This window comes from Channa argus, chromosome 13 (assembly GCF_033026475.1).
Source record: "Channa argus isolate prfri chromosome 13, Channa argus male v1.0, whole genome shotgun sequence".
Classification (NCBI taxonomy): Eukaryota; Metazoa; Chordata; class Actinopteri; order Anabantiformes; family Channidae; genus Channa; species Channa argus.
Window position 1 is genome coordinate 19,969,923 of NC_090209.1, and position 20,588 is coordinate 19,990,510.

Genomic DNA, 20,588 nt, shown 5'->3' on the forward strand with positions numbered 1-20,588 from the left:
GCATATTTGTTGAAACAGAAATTTCCCTTACTCTGGCATTTAGAACCAATGCGGACAGTGTTCAGAAGTTTGCAATTCACACAATGTGCCACTAGAGGTCATATACAGGATGTAGTTTCTCATTAAATCTGTTTTTAAGCTGTTCATAGGTCTATGGGATGTTTGCTGTATTGTACTGTATACATCAAGCAGTCACAACATTAAAATCATCCCCCTAATGTGAAGAATTCTCCTCAGGTTTATGGCACAAAGACTTGAGTACATATCTTTCAAGTCCTGTAAGTTAGAAGAACTCCCACCGTGCATTCTGGTGCTATCTCTTCCCGAGGTATGTGACATGAACCCGGCTGTCTACATGATGCAAAAGGAATTAGGATTCATCTTACTGTAGTTCCAGTTAATTAGAACTTTTAAGGAAACTGCATAGTGATATTTTAGAAAGTGGTGTGTCTCCAGCTTTGTGGTAGCAGTTTGGAAAAGGCCTGTTCTGTTTCATTATGACTGATGCTCAGATGCACAATGTGTTTCCATACAGAAATGATTTCCTCGGTTTGATGTGAAAGAGACATAGAGCCCTGACTTCAGCCCCCAACCAAACCCTTCAGGATGTACTCAGATGAGCCAGGGCTAAAGGCTGCACAGTAGCTGACCTTTAACAATACCCTTGTGACTCAATAACCATAACTTTATGCAGTCATTCTATGGAAAGTAGATAACAAAATATGTAATTTGTGTCTCTCAAGCTTCCTTCTCTTGGATTGATCATATAGATTTGGGTTTGGAACACTTAACCCATATTGCAGATGTTATTAACAATTAAGTATAAAAATAAAAATAAATGCATACATGCATCCAACACAGCATAGAGCAGGTAGTGTTTACAGCATATTGATCATCTTTTCATAGTTATCACTGGTCCTGCTCATATGCATTTATATTATTTTTCGGTAAACTTGTGGTGTTGCCTGTATTGTTTTCCCTGCAGTAACAATGCAGATCTTGATCAGAGCAGAAAGTGTTCTTGAGTTTCAAGAGCAAAGGGAAGAAGAGAAGTAAAGGCTTATTGATTCCTTATAGAATTGGAAATGTATTAAGAAGACAAAACAGCAGGAGATATGATCAGACTTTTACAAATGTAGTTGTCATTGGCGAAGAACAGAATATCCGATAAATCTACAACGTAGCACAGATTTTAAAACAAAAGGTGCCAGACCTGATCTATGTAGCAACATGTAGAGGAGTCCTTGTTAGTGGAGAAATGATCACCAAATGACTCAGCAGAGAGAAGTTTTCAGCCAGGGAAGCCAGACATTGTCTGGTCGATGAGATAGATAAGAAAAATAGGGAGTTGCATCTCTTTGGGAAGTTCAAAGGAAGCATTAGAGTTGGAGGAAATTAAATAAAAAGTAGATAATGCCATCTGGGGCTCTGGAGCAGGAGCAACGGCTAACAAACCGTTAAACCAGTCAACTGCAGAAATGTAAGTGTTGGGTTGAATTAACTGCATACTGATGATTCAGAGAGATTCTGTCTACACTCACTTAGTTCACAGAAACAAACCTGAGGCCCTCGTCAAAATAAAAGTGATCTCATACTAGTTACAAGTGCAAACTGTGCTGAACAGTGCACAAATTAACACTGCGCACTAGTGTGATCCTCTTCCTCCTCCTAAGTACACATTAAAGAGCAACTGCAGCAATTTCATTTGAGGTTCATCAGAGATTATTATTTTTTTATTAATATGGGTAAAATTAAAGTAGAGGTGAAATTATCTGGATTTATTGTCTGTAGTTTGCGTCAAACTCTAATAATGCTGGATCTCATTTACTATAACTTTAGCAGGACACATTGACTTGAGTGCCCCTTTAATTGTGCTGCATAACTGATATTCCTCTTTACAAAATGTCTTTATTTTCTCAGAGAATTTACAAAAATAAAAAGAAATGTTAGTGTAAAATGTATAGTCCTCCCACCCAAATGCTTTTATTTTCCTGTATGTTTCTACTGTATTTCCTATTTTGTATGGTCTGTGGAGCTGCTCAGAATCTCAGTTGAAACTGTATCGACCGAGAAGACCCCTGGAAAAAGGCAGTCTTAAAAAATAGGAAGATTCCCACTGCCACAATTAGTTTTAGTTGCAATGCTGTATTTCAGGTGATTGTAGTTTTACTGTCATCTAGACATCAGTCAGTATTTCTACCCTTTAAATGTTACTAAAACATTCTCTGCTTTTGTGCATTTGCTGTGCTCTGCAGTTTTTCTTATGCAGTTTTAATACCTCATTCTCCTCTAGCCCTATACGTTCCCGATTCCTCCAACTGACTGCCTTTTCCTGACCCCCTTTACTCTTGCCCTCTCTATTTTGATTGCAGCAGTGCAGCGAGCTGAAAAGAAATTGTCATCTATGGTGCAGATGCATGTACAGGCTGTCAGATCAGAGGATATCTGTGTGATAGCCAAGAGTCAATCTTGGCTCTCATGTCAGTGATGTTATCGTACGAAAGGGAATAAACCTTAAATGATGGTGTTTATATTGTTTTAGTACTTGAGTGAAACTGTGTGTACATTTTAGAGACAACTACATGAAATGTGCTAAATGGCTTGTATGGATGAAGGAAAACTAATCAACATCAAAATGTAAATCTTTCACATTGAGTGTGTTAGAGAGAGAGCTTAGATGTCATTCTCATATCCTCTGCCCCTCGCTGACTTTTACATTATTTATGAGGTGTGGGTGTGTTGTACTGTAGGTCCTGATGTACATATCCATTCGTGCAGGCAGCAGCTGGTACTGCTGCCTGCACGCTAGGTCCATTACGGTATTCCACAGCTATCTACCAGTAAAGCAGAGGAGCCCGACAGATGCAGAGTCTGGGAAGAGAGAGAGGCCAAGCAGAGCGCAGATTGTTGGAAATCCAGATCAATTTAGCAGCAGCAGGCTTATCTCCGCTGGAACAGAGGTACACAATGAGCCTCCCCCCCCTTTTCTGTGCCTTTCTTCACAGCATCTGTGAAATGCAGTGAAATTTCATGTGACTGCTCACTATATTAGTCCAGCCACAGGACTATTTGTCATCCATCATGTTGAGGAAGGGAGACAGAGAGGTTCTCCTCGATCTGGACTATGGAGGTGAAGCACAAAACACAGACGGCTATGGAAGTCTGCAGAACGGGGTGTTCATACCACCGAGATATGTAAGCACCCTTTTAATCTTCCCTTCTATAATTAGTCTCCTCTCTGCCTCATCCCTTCATACTTTACTGACTTCTCATACATTTTGCAGAAGACTTGGGAGGAATTTTTTTCCTCTATGTTTTTGATTGCTCTCCATAACACTGCAAAATGTTCAGGGATCATTTTCCATTGCATGTTTTGAACTCAATACTGCAAAGTGGAAGCTTTTATTATGCTTATTATTAGTATTAATATTATTATTATGCCAAATACAACAAAAGGTTTAGATGTAAGAAAGTGTCAACAGCTCACAAAGGTTTTTAAATGACAGATTTTGATAATAACTGCGTGGATGGTTTTAGCTTTCTGCAGCAACTGCTGATGATGGTGTGGATGGTGATGATCCTCTTTATGTTCACGGTGATGCAAGAAGTAAGCAGCCAGTTCCACAGCTGGGGAATTTCTTCAGAGATGGAAGAACAAAAATTGGTAGGTAGCGAAAGCAAATATTTGATGTCCCAAGCTCACTGATGAATGATAGTTGATCCTTTTGTTTAACCTGTAAGTTAAAAGCATTCTGGTTAATCTGGCTTTAGACTTTGTACTAGTTTGGGAGGTCCGCTCGCGGCGGAAACGGCGAGGTAAGGGGAAGAGTGAAGCCAGCACTAAGGAGGGAGAGGCTGTGCCCTGTGAGGAGAATAGCAGGTCTGAACGAAGAAAAGCACAGCTAGCACAGTGGAGGGAGAGGTTTGTTCAGAATCTGGAGACTGCTGGATTACTCATGGAGAAGGTGCTATATATCGCTGTTGTTGTTATTATTATTAGTATTATTATTATTTTCAAATCTCATTATTTTTGTTAACTTAATTATTATTAATTTCTCTATGTTGCCTCTCTTTCCTTCAGGAGGAAAAAGCAAATGAAAAGAAGACAATACATTTTCTGAAACTTAGTGCACCCTGGGATTTGTTGGTGTGTTATGCTGAAGAACTCTGTCTCAGAGCTCCACTGCAGGTTGAGACTGCTGTTTTATAGTTAAGAATTATAACATTGGAAATATTCAAGGTTTTTAACTTTTTTTGGAAGTGCATGGATACTTTGTGTAGTTGCCATGCGTCCCTCAAAAACTTTCAGAAATATTTCAAATTGTATTTTGATATTCACAGCCCCTAGATAATGTGTATATAATTTAAATAAACCTTTTTTGCACCATTATAAAGTTCAATTCATTTTATTCTTTTACAACATATTTTTGAAAGCTATTGGATGAAATGCCATAAAATCATCAAGATAAATTCAGGGGCCCCTCAGAATGAATTATATTATAAATATATTACTTTTGTGTTATCTTAATTCTTTCAATCAGTGTAATTGTCAGGTCAATATTTGTCCAAAACTTTGGTTAGTGATCAACAAACCTCTGACATTCCCATCACTTGATGCAGTACTTTGTGTGGTGCTAATTAGCAAATAAGCAAATAGCAAATATTTGCTTGCTAAGGTGTTAAACTGATCATGTTAACACATTACACTAAGTATATAATGCATAGTACACTTTATATCTGCTAAACATTAGGACACAGCTCAAATTTATTCTGGTGCATAAAAAAAAGCATGTGCTGAGTAGAGTGCAAAGTTTAGCATGTGTCAGACGGTTCTTAGTCATCTTTACTAAGATGTGGTTTAGTAAGTGCACTTATTGTGTTGCATTATTGACTGATCTGCCTCTCAAGATTTGTTTGACACCCAAAGTGGATATTATATGCCCTTTTGAACAAATGCACTTAATTCACTCCAGTAACACGAAGTGTCACCAAATTGAATTAAATTTTAAGCATTGTGTTTTTCCCTGTAGGCACAACCACATCTGGACTTGAACACATCTGCTCGGGTACTGAAAAGACTATGCATACCTAATGTAATGAGAGAGTCTGTGCCAAACAGGCCAGTGGACTACTACACCTGTGCCTTTCGCAAGTCAAAGCTGAGCAGGTGAGTTCTGGTTAACTTTGGTTGGTGACAGGATTACAACACAATAGCACACATTGTACTGCTGCAGGATATAGTAAAATTGTAAATGATTCCAGATTCCTTGGCTGTGACAACCATGAAACGTACTTCACTAATACACAGAGACACCGTGTTGTGAGTTTCAAGACTTCAACTACAGTATGGATATGAATATATTTGTTGTGTATTTTGTCTAGTGGAGCAAGATTTGTGGTTTATTTCAGGTGTATGAGATTCTTTCCAGGACGGCATATGGCAAAAGGAAGAGGGCTGAAGTTGGCGTGGACAGACTTGTAAATGAAGGGGCGTACACCGGGGCTTTCCCTTTGCACGAGGTCAGATATTATTTATTTGCTTTTAATCTTTTGTAAACCTTTGTATGTTTATTTTTTCTTACCAGCATCCTGGTTTTGTAATTATTATTTCCACAGGGCCCTTTTCAGCTACCAAGGTTTGAGATCCGTCCAGATGAGATAAATCAGAGGCAGGTTCTTTACCAATACTGGGCCCGCTGGTGCAAATGGTACAAATACCAGCCACTGGATCACATCAAAGAGTACTTTGGAGAGAAAATTGCATTCTACTTTGCTTGGTTAGGTAAATGAACATTTTTATTCTGACTTTTGATACTGGTCAACTGCGAGAACTCCAATATCTCTAACTTCTGTGTAAATATACAACAAATAATTGATTGCATATATATTACTCCACTATGATTATGACACATTAATCTTCAATGACAGACCCACATTTCTTTACACATTGCATAATATATTGAATGGAGATCACTTTTAGCCTGGAGACAGAACTCAAATCACTGCCTACATCCCAGATGTTATTCAGCTAAGTCACTTGTGTGCAACCAAGTTATCACAAGTAATGTGAGATCCAATCTGTATCTGGAAGGTCCAACAGCTGGTTTGCCAATTTTGCCCTAGGGTGCAGGCAGGGCAGATTTTACTTACAGTACAGATAAATGCCCAATACCTGCATGTTATTAGCTGAAGTGTTAACATGAGAAACAAGTAATTTTTTTGCAGAACAAAGACATGAGTGTAGCACACAGGAGCAAACTGAAAATGTAGGTACAAGCTTGAGACAATATGCCTGCAATGGCTATCTGACTTGTTCATCAAGGACATTCCAGTAAGTGCATATCCCCCTGCATCATCCTAATGGAACTTTATGTCTTTGCAGGTTTCTACACAGCCTGGCTGCTGCCAGCAGCTGTAGTTGGAACCCTGGTCTTTGTGTCTGGGGTCATGTCTATGGGAACCAACACACCAGCGTGAGTCCACACACTACACACAAAATACATGCTCAATTGTGTGATACAAAGTAAATGTCGAGAGGCAACATAGCATCACAAAAATGAAGGGAGAAAACCCCCCAATGGTGGTAACGTGATGCTCAAAATTTCTTAGCCTTAAAAATCTTAAATTTCTGGAATTCCCAAAACAAACAAGAAGCCCTTACATAATTTACCAGTTACTGTCATTCAGTGATGCATTATTAACAAAACACAATAAGATGTTCTGGGATATCATATAATGTTCAATTAAGACTGCATCGATATTAACTCAAAAATGACTGCTGTTATCTTTTGACAAAATGTTCGAGCAGTCTCTTGGCTTCTGCTCGCAGTGATTATGTAGTGATGAGCATGCTCATGTATCAGGTTTTGGGTAATCATGCCCATGCTGTTTCACCCTTACTTGGCAGAACCGATTACTTAAGGTGGCTAATGTTTACTATATATGCACTTTCTATATGTTCTAACTCTCAGAACTTGTGAGTGAGTTAAGTAGGTGAACTATTTCTTGGCAGAGAGCCTCTAAGTCCACTTAATTCCAGGTGTCTCGTTGTCATTGAAGTTGTCAAATTTGTTACCAATGTATCTGCACAGACACAGCCCAAAATCTGTGTTTACACATTATACTGTATCTGATATCTGGCACTATAGTCATAGTTCAGCTCTGTACTTGAAGCACAGGCATGAGATTAGCATTGATCTAATCATCTTATTGTCAGAAAGAAAGCAAATCAGTGTATTTCTCAAAATGTATCCCTAAAGGAAATTGTTTCAGACACAGTTGCACAATTTGAGATCAAAGCTTAATACAGTTGGTTAACTTACACAGCACTGTGGATTTACACACTTTAAGTCCTAATAGTCATCAACTGTTCTGCGTTAACCCTTTCGCATCCTTCCACTGGTTTCAGTGACATAAAATCCATCAGACTATAAAGTAACACGGAAGCTTAGAGAGAATGGAGGACAAATCAATATCTTGGAAAAGAAAACAATCAAATGTTTTAGACTTAGAAGGTTCATTTGTTCACAGTGTAGTGCAGCCATTGATTAGTGGAGAATGAATGGAGAGCAGTCTTGGAGCAGCCATCTCATGTGATAATGGACAATTAGTGCACAATAATCTCCCCATTACTAAAGTAAGGGAGATGGATGACTCCCGGTGACACCAGGCTTTATTTGTGCAGTGTGTGTAGTCATGGTTTTAGGATCTTGCTTAATAACTCTAATAAAGTAAAGTGCTGGAGCTGTGTGAGAGTGATTTCAACACCTTTCATCTTTTTCTTTCTCACTCATCCTGGATTTAGTAGACCCTGTGTTTGTGTGCATCACAGTGAAGTACCCCAATCCCTTAGCTTTCACATAAATATCTGGGTATGTGTGATGAAAGGCCCAAGTGTCTCCGCTTATGTCCAACCAGTTGGCCACCTGATTAATCAAAATCTGAAAACCAGTCTTGGTTTGAGGCTTTAAAACGTGTCTTTCTCAACTGTAGCTGATCTGTGTTTATTGTGTCTGAAAACAGTAAAGAAATCTGTACCAGCGGAGCCAATTATCTGATGTGTCCTCTCTGTAATACATGTAAGGCATGGAACATGTCTGAAATCTGCACCATGGCTGAGGTACTCAACTTTGCAAACATTTAATGACTAAATGCAAAGAGACGTCAAGCTCATATGTGTTTTAATTTATGTACTGTATTTGCAGCTGGGCTACCTATTTGACCACCCAGGTACAGTCCTCTTCAGTGTGTTCATGTCCTTCTGGGCGGTAACCTTTCTGGAGTACTGGAAGCGAAAGATGGCAACTCTGGCTCATCACTGGGACTGCATGGACTTCCACGAAGAAGAGGTCCCCTCTTTCTTGCTTGCTTTCATGATAATACTGGTCATACAGTTTATAGTTCTTAGTTACAGTATGATGGGGGCTAGCATTCCCAACAAGGTCCATCTGTTGACATTGTGTTGAGTTCCCATGTTTGCATGAATAGGGTTGTATAAGAATTTGGTGGATCACATTCTTTGGGTTCCAGAATGTGTGGTGTATAAGTTAAATGATGCCTTCACTGATATTGAACCTGCTTCTTGTGGTTCGAGTAAGAGTATCATTAATGCCATTAAAGTTCCAGCTGACTTCCCTACATGACACAAATGTCTTTTCCAGAGCTCCTTCAGATGATATCATCTAAACTGCTAAAGACGAAAAACTCCTCCAGGTGATGTCATCTGGATTTCAGCTAGAAGTATAACACCATTAATGTACATTTACATCGTAAACTAAAGCCATAGGAAGCAAGTTGAAAATTGGTGTAGTTGCCCTTTAATAAAATCGGATTTTATTAAATTTGATTTTATTGATCTGGTTATTTTCTCATCCTGGGAAACTGGAGCAAGCAACACAGTAAAAAAAAAAAAAAAAAAAAAAGGTTGTTATGCACCTCTAGTCGCTGCATCTAAGGTTGCAGCAAAGGGTGTGTCCATTGATTCTGATGCCATCACTGTGTTCCCACAGGAGCGTCCTCGACCTGAGTTCACAGCCATGGCCCCAACTATGGAGGAAAACCCAGTGACTGGAGTCAAAGAGCCTTACTTTCCAGAAAAGACCAGGACGTCCCGTATTTTTACTGGCTCCATGGTCATCATTATGATGGTGAGACAGTGCTTTGGCAGCTGAATTTGTCAAAGTATTGGAGTTAACAGAACATTTTCTCTTTGTGGTCAAAATGATAAATGTGATCTTTATTTGATCCATGTATTGGTTTTCTGGTATCACTAATTATGAGCATAACACTGGCAACTCAGTGTCCCCAACTTCTTAGCACCGTAACACTATGCAGTTTGCATGATTATTGTGACTAATAACTACACCTACTGTAGGTAGAATCACAAAATGAATTGATTCTCATTAATTATCCACCAACATCATTTCAAACAAGTTTATTCTTTTTCTAACAGTCAATCTTATCATCTTTGGTTTCAGGGGACAATCTGATCTTAGCATCTTTTGAACTTTCACTTTTGTTATTCTGCAAAGAAAGTGAGGTGGGGTTTTCACCTCAGTGCTATTCTGTTGAATTCTGCTGTGGTAACTGAACCCTTTTCTAATCTTGAATCTAGGTCATTTGCCCACAGGGCAAGATATGACCTGATAAACTCCACCACGTATTGCATGCTCAGTCTCAGGATTACCTTGTTTTTGGAAAGGGATCTGAAAACTGTGGAGCAGTTTTTCTCCATCCTGGTGGTGAATGGAGAAATTGAACATTTTTTTTAAAAAGATGCTTTTGCTTAGACATAGTCTATAAAGACACATAGGATTAAGCAGTATCCATCCAAAGAATTCCTGGTTTTAAGGTTCAGAAAATGTTCTTGTTTTTGCATAATAGCCCTGTGTCTTTCTCTCAGCTCTGTGTGGTGATGATCTTCCTGGTCACAGTGGTCATGTGCCGCGGTATCATTAGCATAATGATGTTCCACACTGGGAGCCCTGTTCTGCGTACAGAGGTATATCACATATATCAAAGGGTGTGTGCAGTGGATGTTTGGATTTTTTCTAGTGTTTATCTTTAAAAGCATTCATTAATTTATTGCTTGAAATCTTTGTTCTAAAGACATCAGTTCATGACCCTCTTCAACAGCTCCTCTGAGTTTGCAGACCGTACGGTCATTTGTGTAATGTCCTCCACAGGCAGGGACAATAGCCAACATCTCGAGCAGTATTGTGAATCTGGGCCTCATCCTGTTGATGGGCAGGGTCTACACTGCATTAGCTGTGCAGCTCACTAAATGGGGTAGGAATCAATACTGCTCTCTAACACCTCAGTTTAGAGTGTTGTGAATTGATTTCAGCTTCTTGTCAAATCTTTACTACTGTAACTAAAAGGTGAGACTCCTCAAAGAGTAACAATGAAAAGTATAAAATATTATTCCGGTTCAAATGAACACTGTATGTCCTTGTTTTCTTGTGTCAGAGATGCACAGAACCCAAACACAGTATGATAATGCCTTCATCTTCAAGGTGTTCATCTTCCAGTTTGTCAACTTCTATTCATCTCCCTTCTATGTGGCTTTTTTTAAAGGCCGGTGAGTCACAAGTCACTCAGATACACAGAAAGATTCTGTGGAGAGCAGATTTTAACTGTCTTACTTCTGTGTGTGCGTAGGTTTGTGGGTTACCCTACCAACTATGGGACGTTGTTTGGAATGAGAAATGAAGATGTGAGTCCCTTCCTCAATTGTATACTGTAGCCTATAAACTCAAAAGAAATGTCATAGGGAGAATGTATAGACCTTGTTGTTGTTGTTGTTGTTGTTGTTGTTGTTGTTGTTGTTTTTCAAGAATGGAAAAGCAATCTCAATTTTCCACTTTTGTATTCCGTATGTGTGTCTTCATATTGCAGTGTGGTCCTGGGGGTTGTCTCATTGAACTGGCTGAACAACTTTTCATCATCATGGTGGGAAAGCAACTCATCAACAACGTTCAGGAGTTTATTATCCCGTATGTTTATAGACCAGTGTTGCTCTCGATCAGAATGACATTTATCATTGTTTATGATTGGGCTGACCTCTTAGAGCCAGAATAAATAAGTAGCATCATGTCAAAATGTAAAGCTTGTATAAAGCATTTACAGTTACATGATTTATCTATGATATCATCACTTAAAGCTTTGCATCAGGTTGCTCTGCATCCTGATTGCAGCTTTTTTAGTGCAGTAACAGTCACTACTGTAGCTCTGCAGCACTGTCTGTGTTTCCAGACCCAAAGCTCACCACACAATAGAGCAGATTCAGGGCAGATATACAGATAGCGTTTAAAAATATTCAACACACAGTTCCTTCAGATTTTGACCCCTTGCTGTTCTGTAATGCAGCCCTTCCCTCATCAGTGTCATTGAGTTTGTAGTGGCAAATTGGAAAACCATGCCTGACACACACAGATCCGAAACTGACTGCTTGCAATATTTGATTACTTATCCTGCTCCATAAACACAGATAACATGCAGTTTTGATACTTTATTACTGCTTTCCTTAATTCAATTGAGCTACTTGTTAGCATCCAGCCATTTTGAGCAAGACATGTTGTGCATGAACATAGGATGAGCAGCGCAATGTATTCTGTACATATTGTATGAAATTATTATTGATATCTGTGGTATCTAGCTACAAGTTTGTTTATCTTTCTGATGAGCCACAGGGAAGGGTACTCGTCTAGCCTGGACAACAGCTGGTACTCTCATGGCACTAATATGATTCTGATTAGGCAGAGCTGTTTCAGAGAGAATGAACTAATACAGTGCCAATTACAAAGCCAAAATAGAATGATCAAAACCTTGAGAACAGCTCCAAACTTTAGAGAAATGAAAAAAACAAAAAACAAAGGCATCATCATGGTAAATTTGCCTCAGTAATCTGTAAATTAGATTTTGCATTCTGGGTGTACAAAATGTAAATGTGTACACAAGCGAAAGGCAGTGTGAAATATGTGAAAGATATAAACCCAGTCTCTAAAACACAGGCTTTTGTTTTGTAGGTGAACCTCACCTTCATCTGTTCAATGTAAAAGTTCTACATTAACACTTTGTTGTTTATTTTACATTGACAAGTATGCTTTTTGTCTTTGTCCTGGTAGTAAAGTGAAGGCCTGGCGCCAGAAAAGAACTTTAGCCAAAGTGCTGGGGAATAAGGTATCCCATGAGTTTCATCGTTGGGAGGAAGACTACCAGCTGGTGGAGTATGAGGGCTTATTTGAAGAGTACCTGGAGATGGGTCAGTATCTATTACTCCTGATGTAATGGCATTGGGTCATGTTGAAGATATGTAAAAAAAATACAAATATATAAATAAATACCCAGTGAAGAAGTTCAAATACTCTGCTGTACTTTATTGGAAAACTAAAAAGGACTCGTTGTGCTGCAGTGCTTCAGTTTGGTTTCATCACCATCTTTGTGGCGGCCTTCCCTCTCGCTCCACTCTTTGCTCTCCTCAACAACTGGGTGGAGATCCGTCTGGATGCCCACAAGTTTGTATGCGAGTACCGCCGACCAGTGGCTGAGCGCGCCCAGAACATTGGTGTCTGGTTCAACATACTGGAAGCCCTGTCACACCTGTCCGTCATCGCCAATGTGAGTAGATGGAAAAACAATGTCCACACGAGAGTTGATAAAAATCTCTTACGTACAAAATTGCATCACGTTCTTCTATTTACCATTTGCAGGCCTTCCTAATAGCCTTCACATCGGATTTTTTGCCTCGTTTGCTCTACCAGTACAAGTTTGGTAATGATCTCACCGGATACGTCAACTTCACTTTGGCTTACGCCCCACTTAACTACACGGAGTACCCCATGTGCAGGTATGCTGATTGTCTGAATGCATGTTACTGTATATGGGAATGTGGATTCACTCTGTGGTTGAAATTCAAAAAATGTTCGCCTGAAAGGCGCTATTTTTGTCTTTTAATATGTTTGCCTAAATCTCAGAAAACATTTAAATGTCTAAAAAAATCAGTTTCACTTTTAGGTTAGCAGCCCTTACGTCATAGATTTGACCAACAGAGGGTAGAATTACAGGTGTTTAATAGTAATATGCATATTATACACACAATATGTTCTACAATAACAAAACTTTGTTTTTAGATATAAAGCGTACAGAGATAACAATGGAAACTACACACTGTTCTACTGGGAGCTTCTTGCTGTCAGACTTGGTTTTATCATTGCTTTTGAGGTACAGTATGAGGCAACTGCTCTACTTATTCTATTTGTTTTATTTTGCATGTTTCACTGGCCATTGAGGTTGACTTTTTATTAGTTTTTTTTACCTTTTTACCCAGATCTGGACCTACTGGTCATTAAGCTGTCTTTGAGTAAATGGTTTCCTTAGTGTGATTCTGCGTGGTGTTCACAAATCATCATTTATATCCTTTAGCTGACTGTTATGTCTCCTTACTCATTTGTCTTTCTGTGACAATTTTTCCTTTTCCCTCTTTTTCAAGTTTTTTTGTCTAGCTTGTTCCTTCACTTCATCTTCCTTTCAGATGTGTTTACTGTAATTGTCCAGTTACATCCATCACTACTTTGATTTTCCTTCCTTTCTCACTTCTCTGTCTGGTTCTCTTCTCTGGTGTATTTACACTGACCTTTCCTGCATTTACATGTAGCTGGCTCTTTAATCCAAGGTGCACAAGTAAAATAAACTTGAATTGATATTTATTTACTGAACAAATTCCCCACAACCAGAGCTAAACATGACACACATGGGTTTGCAGTTTTCCCAGGGACCATTGAACACAAGAAAAGTAATCATTAAGATTAGGATTGAAGTAAAAGCAAAAGAGAAAGTAGCATTTAGTTATTTATAGTATTTAGCCATCAGGGAGTTCTGGAGGAACTGCAGACATTTTAAAGTGGTGAGGGTTTAAAATGATAAAATAATATAAAACTATCAGAAAAGTCATTAAATCTGGGAAGCTCTGGAAGAAATGTACACAGTGTGGCTTAATTTGATTTATTGTTTTAAATCAAAAAACAATTTCCGTGTCAAGATCACCTTCACGCTCAAGCAAAAAACCTTTCCACATCGTTTACATGTGATGTCCAGTTATTTAATTGTATGTTCACTGGTCAAATGTCAGATATTGTGATGGGAGAGGTTAGTATCTCGCTATCTGCATGTCTCGCCTCCTCCAGCATGTGGTGTTCTTTGTTCTGCGGGCCATCGACTGGATTGTTCCTGATGTCCCAGCATCTCTGGAGCTGAAGATCAAAAGGGAGCGCTACCTGGCCAAGCAGGCTCTGGCTGAAAACCAGGAGGCCCTGTTGGTGAGTCGAGGCCGAGGGGCCATCCCTGCCACTTCAGACGTCTCCAGCCCAGGTCAGTAGAACATGGGACACACACACGTTTCGACTCCAAGATTTAAGTGTCATATCATACATGTTTGACCTTGATGTTGTCTCTGTGGCTCCAGATAGGTGGTCAATAACACAATATGCTGGCAGTCCTCACAGGTTACACAAAGTATTAAGTATGTCACTGAGACTTGTCATTTTCCATAAATAAATTCCACATTTTAAAGCTTTTAAAGCCCATTCAAAGCTCCTACACAATCCTACACATAGCATTTCCAAAGCACATGTGGCCTAACTAGCTGTCATAAACTTGCTACTCTTTACCTTTTAATGATTGTGTTGTGTAACCTGGGCAGAATTGGAGCCAAGAATATCGGTGTCATATGAGTTTGATTACATTCATAAACCTTGTGGACTGATGTTTCTTGGCGTTGTTTATTTCCTCTGTCAACACTGCTGTCAAAGTTTAACAGAATGATGTTACAGAATGATTTCACTGGAATAAAAAAAATCATTACCCTTTAAAACCGAAAGTAAAGACTATTTAAATAAGTTTAAATACAAAGTTTATGTTCTGCACTGGAGGATTGGAGCCTGTTCTATTCACAGTCTGCTTATGGACAATAAATCATCAAAGAGTACACAGTCATCCTCATCTGTGTGTGTGTCCCTGTGCTCTGACCCATGCTGTTGTTGTGTGTCTAATGTAGTGAATGTTGGCTAGTGAAGACAGGTGAGTATTACAGAACTACACACAGTAAGTAAAATGTCATTATTTTCAGTAAAGGCAACAGAAATGATAAAACCAAAATGACACGTTATGTGGCATTTCCTAAAGTGCCTACATTTCACGAAAATCTACTGTATGCTGTCTGGAATGGCCCACTGAACTTATCAGCCTGTTACAATGCAGCCAGTCCATCCCCAGGCAGTGTAACACCCATTCACACCACATCTCATGCGACCCCCAGTGACACACATGATGGCCGGCTAGGACAGCAACCCACATATGACCTCTGACCCTTAAATACCTGGGACTCTCGACAAGTCCCAACTAAAGAGGCTTTTCAGATAAGAGATGAAGCTTCAGTTCAAGGACCTCTATAAAATAAAAAAAAAATACCATCAATCAACATCATGGATGTCTAAGAATGTCCACAGACAGTGGAATTCAGTCACCTTAAAGCCAAAGGTACATACACTACTGCAGTACAGTTACGCTTAGTATTTCCCGCCACAACATATAAATGTGATTTTATTTCTCAAAACTTAACTTTTGATAGAGTAAACTGCTACACTGCTTTATGTTAAACAGAGCTGAACACATTGTGACTTCAGCTTCATACTTAACACACAGACATGAACATGACCCTGACTTTCTAGTATCACTCTAATGCAAATAAGCACTGGCTATAAGTAAATATTGTCAATGATGTGTCACTCTTTTGATCAGCACTGAATATACCATAAGGAGATAGTACAGTGGCATCTACAGTAGCTGTAGTTTAGTTGCATGTTGCAGCAAAGGCAGTCGATGTGTCAGCATTTTTGTTTGTTCCATACCTCTTATACTAGCCAGTCTGACAGAACTAATACTCTCTTCTGTCTCTCTGCTCCTTCCCCATTCCTTCTATGTCCAAACGCAACTGCACTGCCTCCCCTGAAGCAAGCAACGCGTCCTTTGGAAACATGATTTAGGACTCAAGCGTGAAAAAGGAGTGATAGAAGAGAAAATTAAAGAAATAACTTGCATAACATGACCGAACTTTCATCCTTAGTGGAATACTGTCTTTGCTCCGGGATTCTGTCATCATTTCACTAATGAACACTACTGCACAGATGTTATGATAAGCAGATTTGCGGAAGAATACACTTCAAATTTTGGAGGTTGATAAACTGAGCGATCTTCATATGTTTGAGTCTTGTATCAATCTACCTGCTTAACCACCTGGGTACTGGCCTGCAGCATTTGGGCCCTTGCTTGAGTTGACTTTAGTAACTACACAGTCTGCACTCAAGGCTCTTTTCTAACTTAATGGTACCCAAAGGGCTTTACACTGCTTCTCATTCACCCATACACTCACAGATAGAGAAGCTTCTGTTTGGCTGGCTTTCCCCCTCCTGGAGTAACTAACCTCGTGTTCAGTGTCTTGGTCAAAGACACTCGAAGTGACAGTCGCAGCCAAGAATCGAACCAACAAACCTTGGATTTGTGGATGACTGCTCTACCTCCTGAGCCATAGTCACCGTGAACTGAAATGAAAACATCTTTAAAAAGTCAGATTAATCCATGCATTCATTCATATTCTATGCTGCTTCTCTTGTTGAAGGCAATTTGTTCCATGTCTCTACTGTTGCTGAGAGTAATGCACTGTTACACAGCTGTGATAAATACCAGTTGGAGCTTGTGTCTTCCTCACGAGCAGCACTACATGTGCATTTGTTTACAAGCTGAAGCTATTACGGAACCAACAAAGAAAAGCATCAGCGGCCAAACAATGATGCTGAGTGACATGTTACAGTAGTTTTACAGGGTTTTAATGACTCTAGATAATTTTAATAATTGCCACATTGAGGAGTAACACTAACAGCAGCATGATGCAATCACTGTTTCTGTGACAATCTTGTCTAGTATGATGTGTGTGCTAACCACAAACAAAACCTGGCAGTGATGTATAAAAGTTATTTAGTAAAATTGAGGGCTGTGACGAATTTCATCCTCTGCACCCTTACAGTTATAAATTACAGTTACTTAGAAGTTACTGGTGCATGTTAAATGGCATTTCATTACTTTAGGTCTTGGGTCTTAAATTTAAGAGTAAAATGTACTAATGTAACTAATTTGAAAATCTAAATTCCGACAGGATCGACCGTAACGACACCACATCAATGTTAGTAATTTGTTGTGCTGAAGTTGCAGCAAGTTTTGGTAATGCTATCTTACTGTTGTAATGTGTGAGTCAGAAATAATTTGAGGTCGACTAGAAAGTGTGTACCCAAATACAAATTCGTTCAAGACAGTGAATATTAAATTGATGTTATTTCTTTATTTATTTTGCAGCGGGAGAAGGTGGAGGAAAATCTAGAGAGGTGGAGGTCTGCTCTGGAAGGCAGAGGAATGATAGTTAGAAGCAGCAAGACAGAATACAGGTGTGACTGAGAGGGACCCAAGTGGATCGTTGAGGTTACAGGGAGCAGAGGTGAAGAAGGTGCAGGACTTTAAATACTTGGGGCCAGAGGTTCAGAGCAATGGAGACTGTGGAAAAGAGGTGAAGAAACGTGTGCAAGCAGGTTATAAAGGGTGGAGAAAAGTGTCAGGTGTGTTGTGGGATAAAAGAGTATCAGCGAAAATGAAAGGAAAAGTGTTCAAGATGGTGGTGAGACCAGTGATGTTGTCCACCTTAGAGACAGTTGCACTGAAGAAAAGACAAGAGGCAGAGCTGGAGGTAGCAGACCTTAAGATGTTGAGGTTCACTTTGGGAGTGATGAGGATGGACAGGATCAGGAATGAGGACATCAGAGGGACAGATCATGTTAGATGTGTTGGAGATAAAGTCAGAGAAGCCAGATTGAGGTGGTTTGGACATGTTCAGAGGAGAAACTGAATATATCAGTAGAAGGATGCTGAGGTTGGAGCTGCCAGGCAGGAGGTCTAGAGGAAGACCAAAGAGGAGATATAGGGATGTAGTGAGAGAGGACATGAAGTTAGTTACCAGTGTGACCAGTGTGAGAGAAGAGGATGCGGAGGACAGGGTTAGATGGAGGCACATCGCTGTGGCGACACCTGAAAGGGAACAGACGAAAGGAAAAAAAGAAAATTGTAGTGTAATTTTTTTTAAAAGTGGTACAGCGGTTCACACTGTGTGAAAATAGATCAAAAGTATCAGTGTGGGTCTGAAGATTTTCTATATTTCACTACATTATTTTCTTTTAATATTTGCAACTTAAATCCTGCATTAATTAATTAATTTATTTTTTGCACGAAGACTGTTGAGTAGCTTCACTTTGGCCAAAATGTGGATCAAACTCTTAATTTTGACTTGCAAGGTGCATTTTGGTAGGAAACGACTAATCACAGACCTTTTTTAGATCAGTGGTAAATGACAAAAATATTTAATGCAGCACCATGTTTATTCTAAAGGGCAATAATGAAGTGTTCTGAATTTACCACTGCCCTGATTTGTGCATGTAACTGCCTGTAGTAACAATGGCCAAGGCTCATTGTTATCATAGTATTTAAATATATCTTCCACGCTGATGTAGAAGAACAAAGAAAAGTTGTTGGGTTTTTTTTTCTGAAAATTACAAGAGGGAACTATATCTACTCTCCTGATTAGCAGGAGGATTTCTCTGCTTTATGGTTTCAATTTTCTCTTATTTAACACAAATCGCTAACAAAAAGCAGGCTGAGTACTTCTCTTTACGGGTGAAATGAGCCTCTCGTGTAAAAGTGGTGGAGTGCTCCTTTACTTTGACTTTACTTTGACATCGTCTTCGTCTGCTTGAGGTTAAAGTGCACCTTTCGGTTTATGACTGGCTGATAACATGCTTTTTTTATCTTGTTAATAATAATGTTGTGAGCTGTTAATACACATTATGTGTTATCTGCCCAATGAAAAATGAAAAATCTACAAAACAACAGACTACAATGTACTGTACATGCACATGCACATGCACTTCTGCTGCACAGGTCCTTAAATGTTTAGCATGCCTGCTCTTTATGCACAGTGTTTATGTGGGGGGGATTTCTGAGTTGCTAATGTACATTACAGGAAACAGGAGTGAAACCTCTATTTGTGCGTGAGCTGTTTTGAATTTTAGACCAAAATAAACCTAGTTCGATGAATGCAAATGCCTCTTTAGCAATGCCTCATACATACTTGTTTTACTCACTGTGCTTTTGGGATGATTCTTCATCTATTTTTCTGTCTTTCTCACCAATCTGCAGACAGATAATTGATTTATTAGGAGTCAGAAACAGACAGGTGTTCATTAAGGATTTCTCTCTTCCTCTCCTCTGATCACAAACTCCTCCAACAGCCTTGGGCAACTCGGGACTTTTATTTTATACTTCCCTCCTGTTCTTCCTCACCCCTGTTTCACCAGACTCCTCCTGTCTCATCCTTTTATATTAATTAATTTATTATTATTGGTCACATCGATCTTCAGATTGTTATGATTGCTGTGCTGTGCGTTCTCCTGCCATGGCCTGCAGGAAGAGTGAGTTAGTACATGTCAGCAAGCACAGGTATGCGCTGTGGATACTGACTGCCTTATTCACTGGCTGCTAGATTGAAACGCCCACATGCAGAGGCTGCAAAACAGAGCTCCAAATCACCTACAAGGTAACAGTGAAGTGAACAAAACATTGCAGCATGTACATATGAAGGACATTCACATGAAATACAAACCTACTTTTAACACCATATTTTATTTGCATTTTTGATCAGACTGATTCAAGTATAATGCAGAGATTTGTGATATATCTGAAATTGGCATCATGATATGTTTGCAATAGCTATATTAATAACCATGCATATTAATCAAGCATATCATCTTGTTGCATTTGCACTGACTTGATAAATATTTTGTATTATTATTCAGTTCTATGTAGAATCTATATTACATTGAAAATATTACTGAATATAATATTGATTAAAGTGACTAAGATGGACAGCAACATAGAAATAGACAACATAAAATATCTTCTACCAGAAGATTTGAATGCAGCACTATGATCGACTCCCACTGTGAAGCATCAGACCAACGGGCTGACAGTAACAGTGATGCTTGAGATGAAGATAAAAATAAAGATGAGCCAAAAGGAGAACGAGTTTGGTGGCTAAGATCAAAGCATCATGGAGAGATGATAGCCAGCTGTCAGAATTGCAGAAAGGCTTGGTGTGAAAAGGGATACCCTAAGAAGTACAATAAAGTGACCCTGAAGACTGCTGAGCAAAGATTCACAGCCCTAGCAACCCAGCTAAAGAGCTACACCAGAGACATAAAAGCACAAGGTGTTGTCCTTTATGCCATCCTAAGTGTACTCTTAGTGGCAGGGTAATACCGAGACTGGAGACTGAACGGTACTGGAAAAACATGGGAGAAGGAGGCATCACATAAAGTCATTGCTCAATGGCTAGTGGACCTGTGAGCAGGCCACATCAACCTCCCTGAAAGAGATCCAGTAACCATCAAAATGGCAGACATTCAGTAAGGAGTACCACATACCGTATGAATACCTGG

At 39.3% G+C, this 20,588-nt stretch overlaps 1 protein-coding gene across 6 annotated transcripts; it reads left to right on the forward strand.

The window, feature by feature from the left end:
• Positions 1 to 2,696: 2,696 nt before the first annotated feature.
• Positions 2,697 to 19,463, forward strand: ano11 (anoctamin 11). 6 transcript variants are annotated; one of them, XM_067526833.1, is made up of 24 exons: positions 2,698 to 3,195; positions 3,538 to 3,664; positions 3,772 to 3,965; positions 4,082 to 4,189; positions 5,031 to 5,167; positions 5,263 to 5,320; positions 5,410 to 5,520; positions 5,617 to 5,782; positions 6,383 to 6,473; positions 8,023 to 8,119; positions 8,205 to 8,348; positions 9,009 to 9,146; positions 9,902 to 10,000; positions 10,185 to 10,287; positions 10,468 to 10,579; positions 10,660 to 10,714; positions 10,897 to 10,994; positions 12,126 to 12,262; positions 12,413 to 12,618; positions 12,711 to 12,847; positions 13,131 to 13,221; positions 14,184 to 14,367; positions 15,053 to 15,075; positions 16,009 to 19,463. In XM_067526833.1, exons 1-23 carry the CDS (start codon positions 3,082 to 3,084, stop codon positions 15,064 to 15,066), a joined length of 2,721 nt encoding a protein of 906 aa, XP_067382934.1. In that variant the 5' UTR covers positions 2,698 to 3,081; the 3' UTR covers positions 15,067 to 15,075; positions 16,009 to 19,463. The 6 variants fall into 6 exon arrangements, with proteins under 6 accessions (XP_067382936.1, XP_067382934.1, XP_067382932.1 ...); XM_067526831.1 differs by lacking the exon at positions 15,053 to 15,075 and having other exon boundaries at positions 2,698 to 2,960; positions 3,053 to 3,195; XM_067526832.1 differs by having other exon boundaries at positions 15,053 to 19,463.
• Positions 19,464 to 20,588: the final 1,125 nt, after the last annotated feature.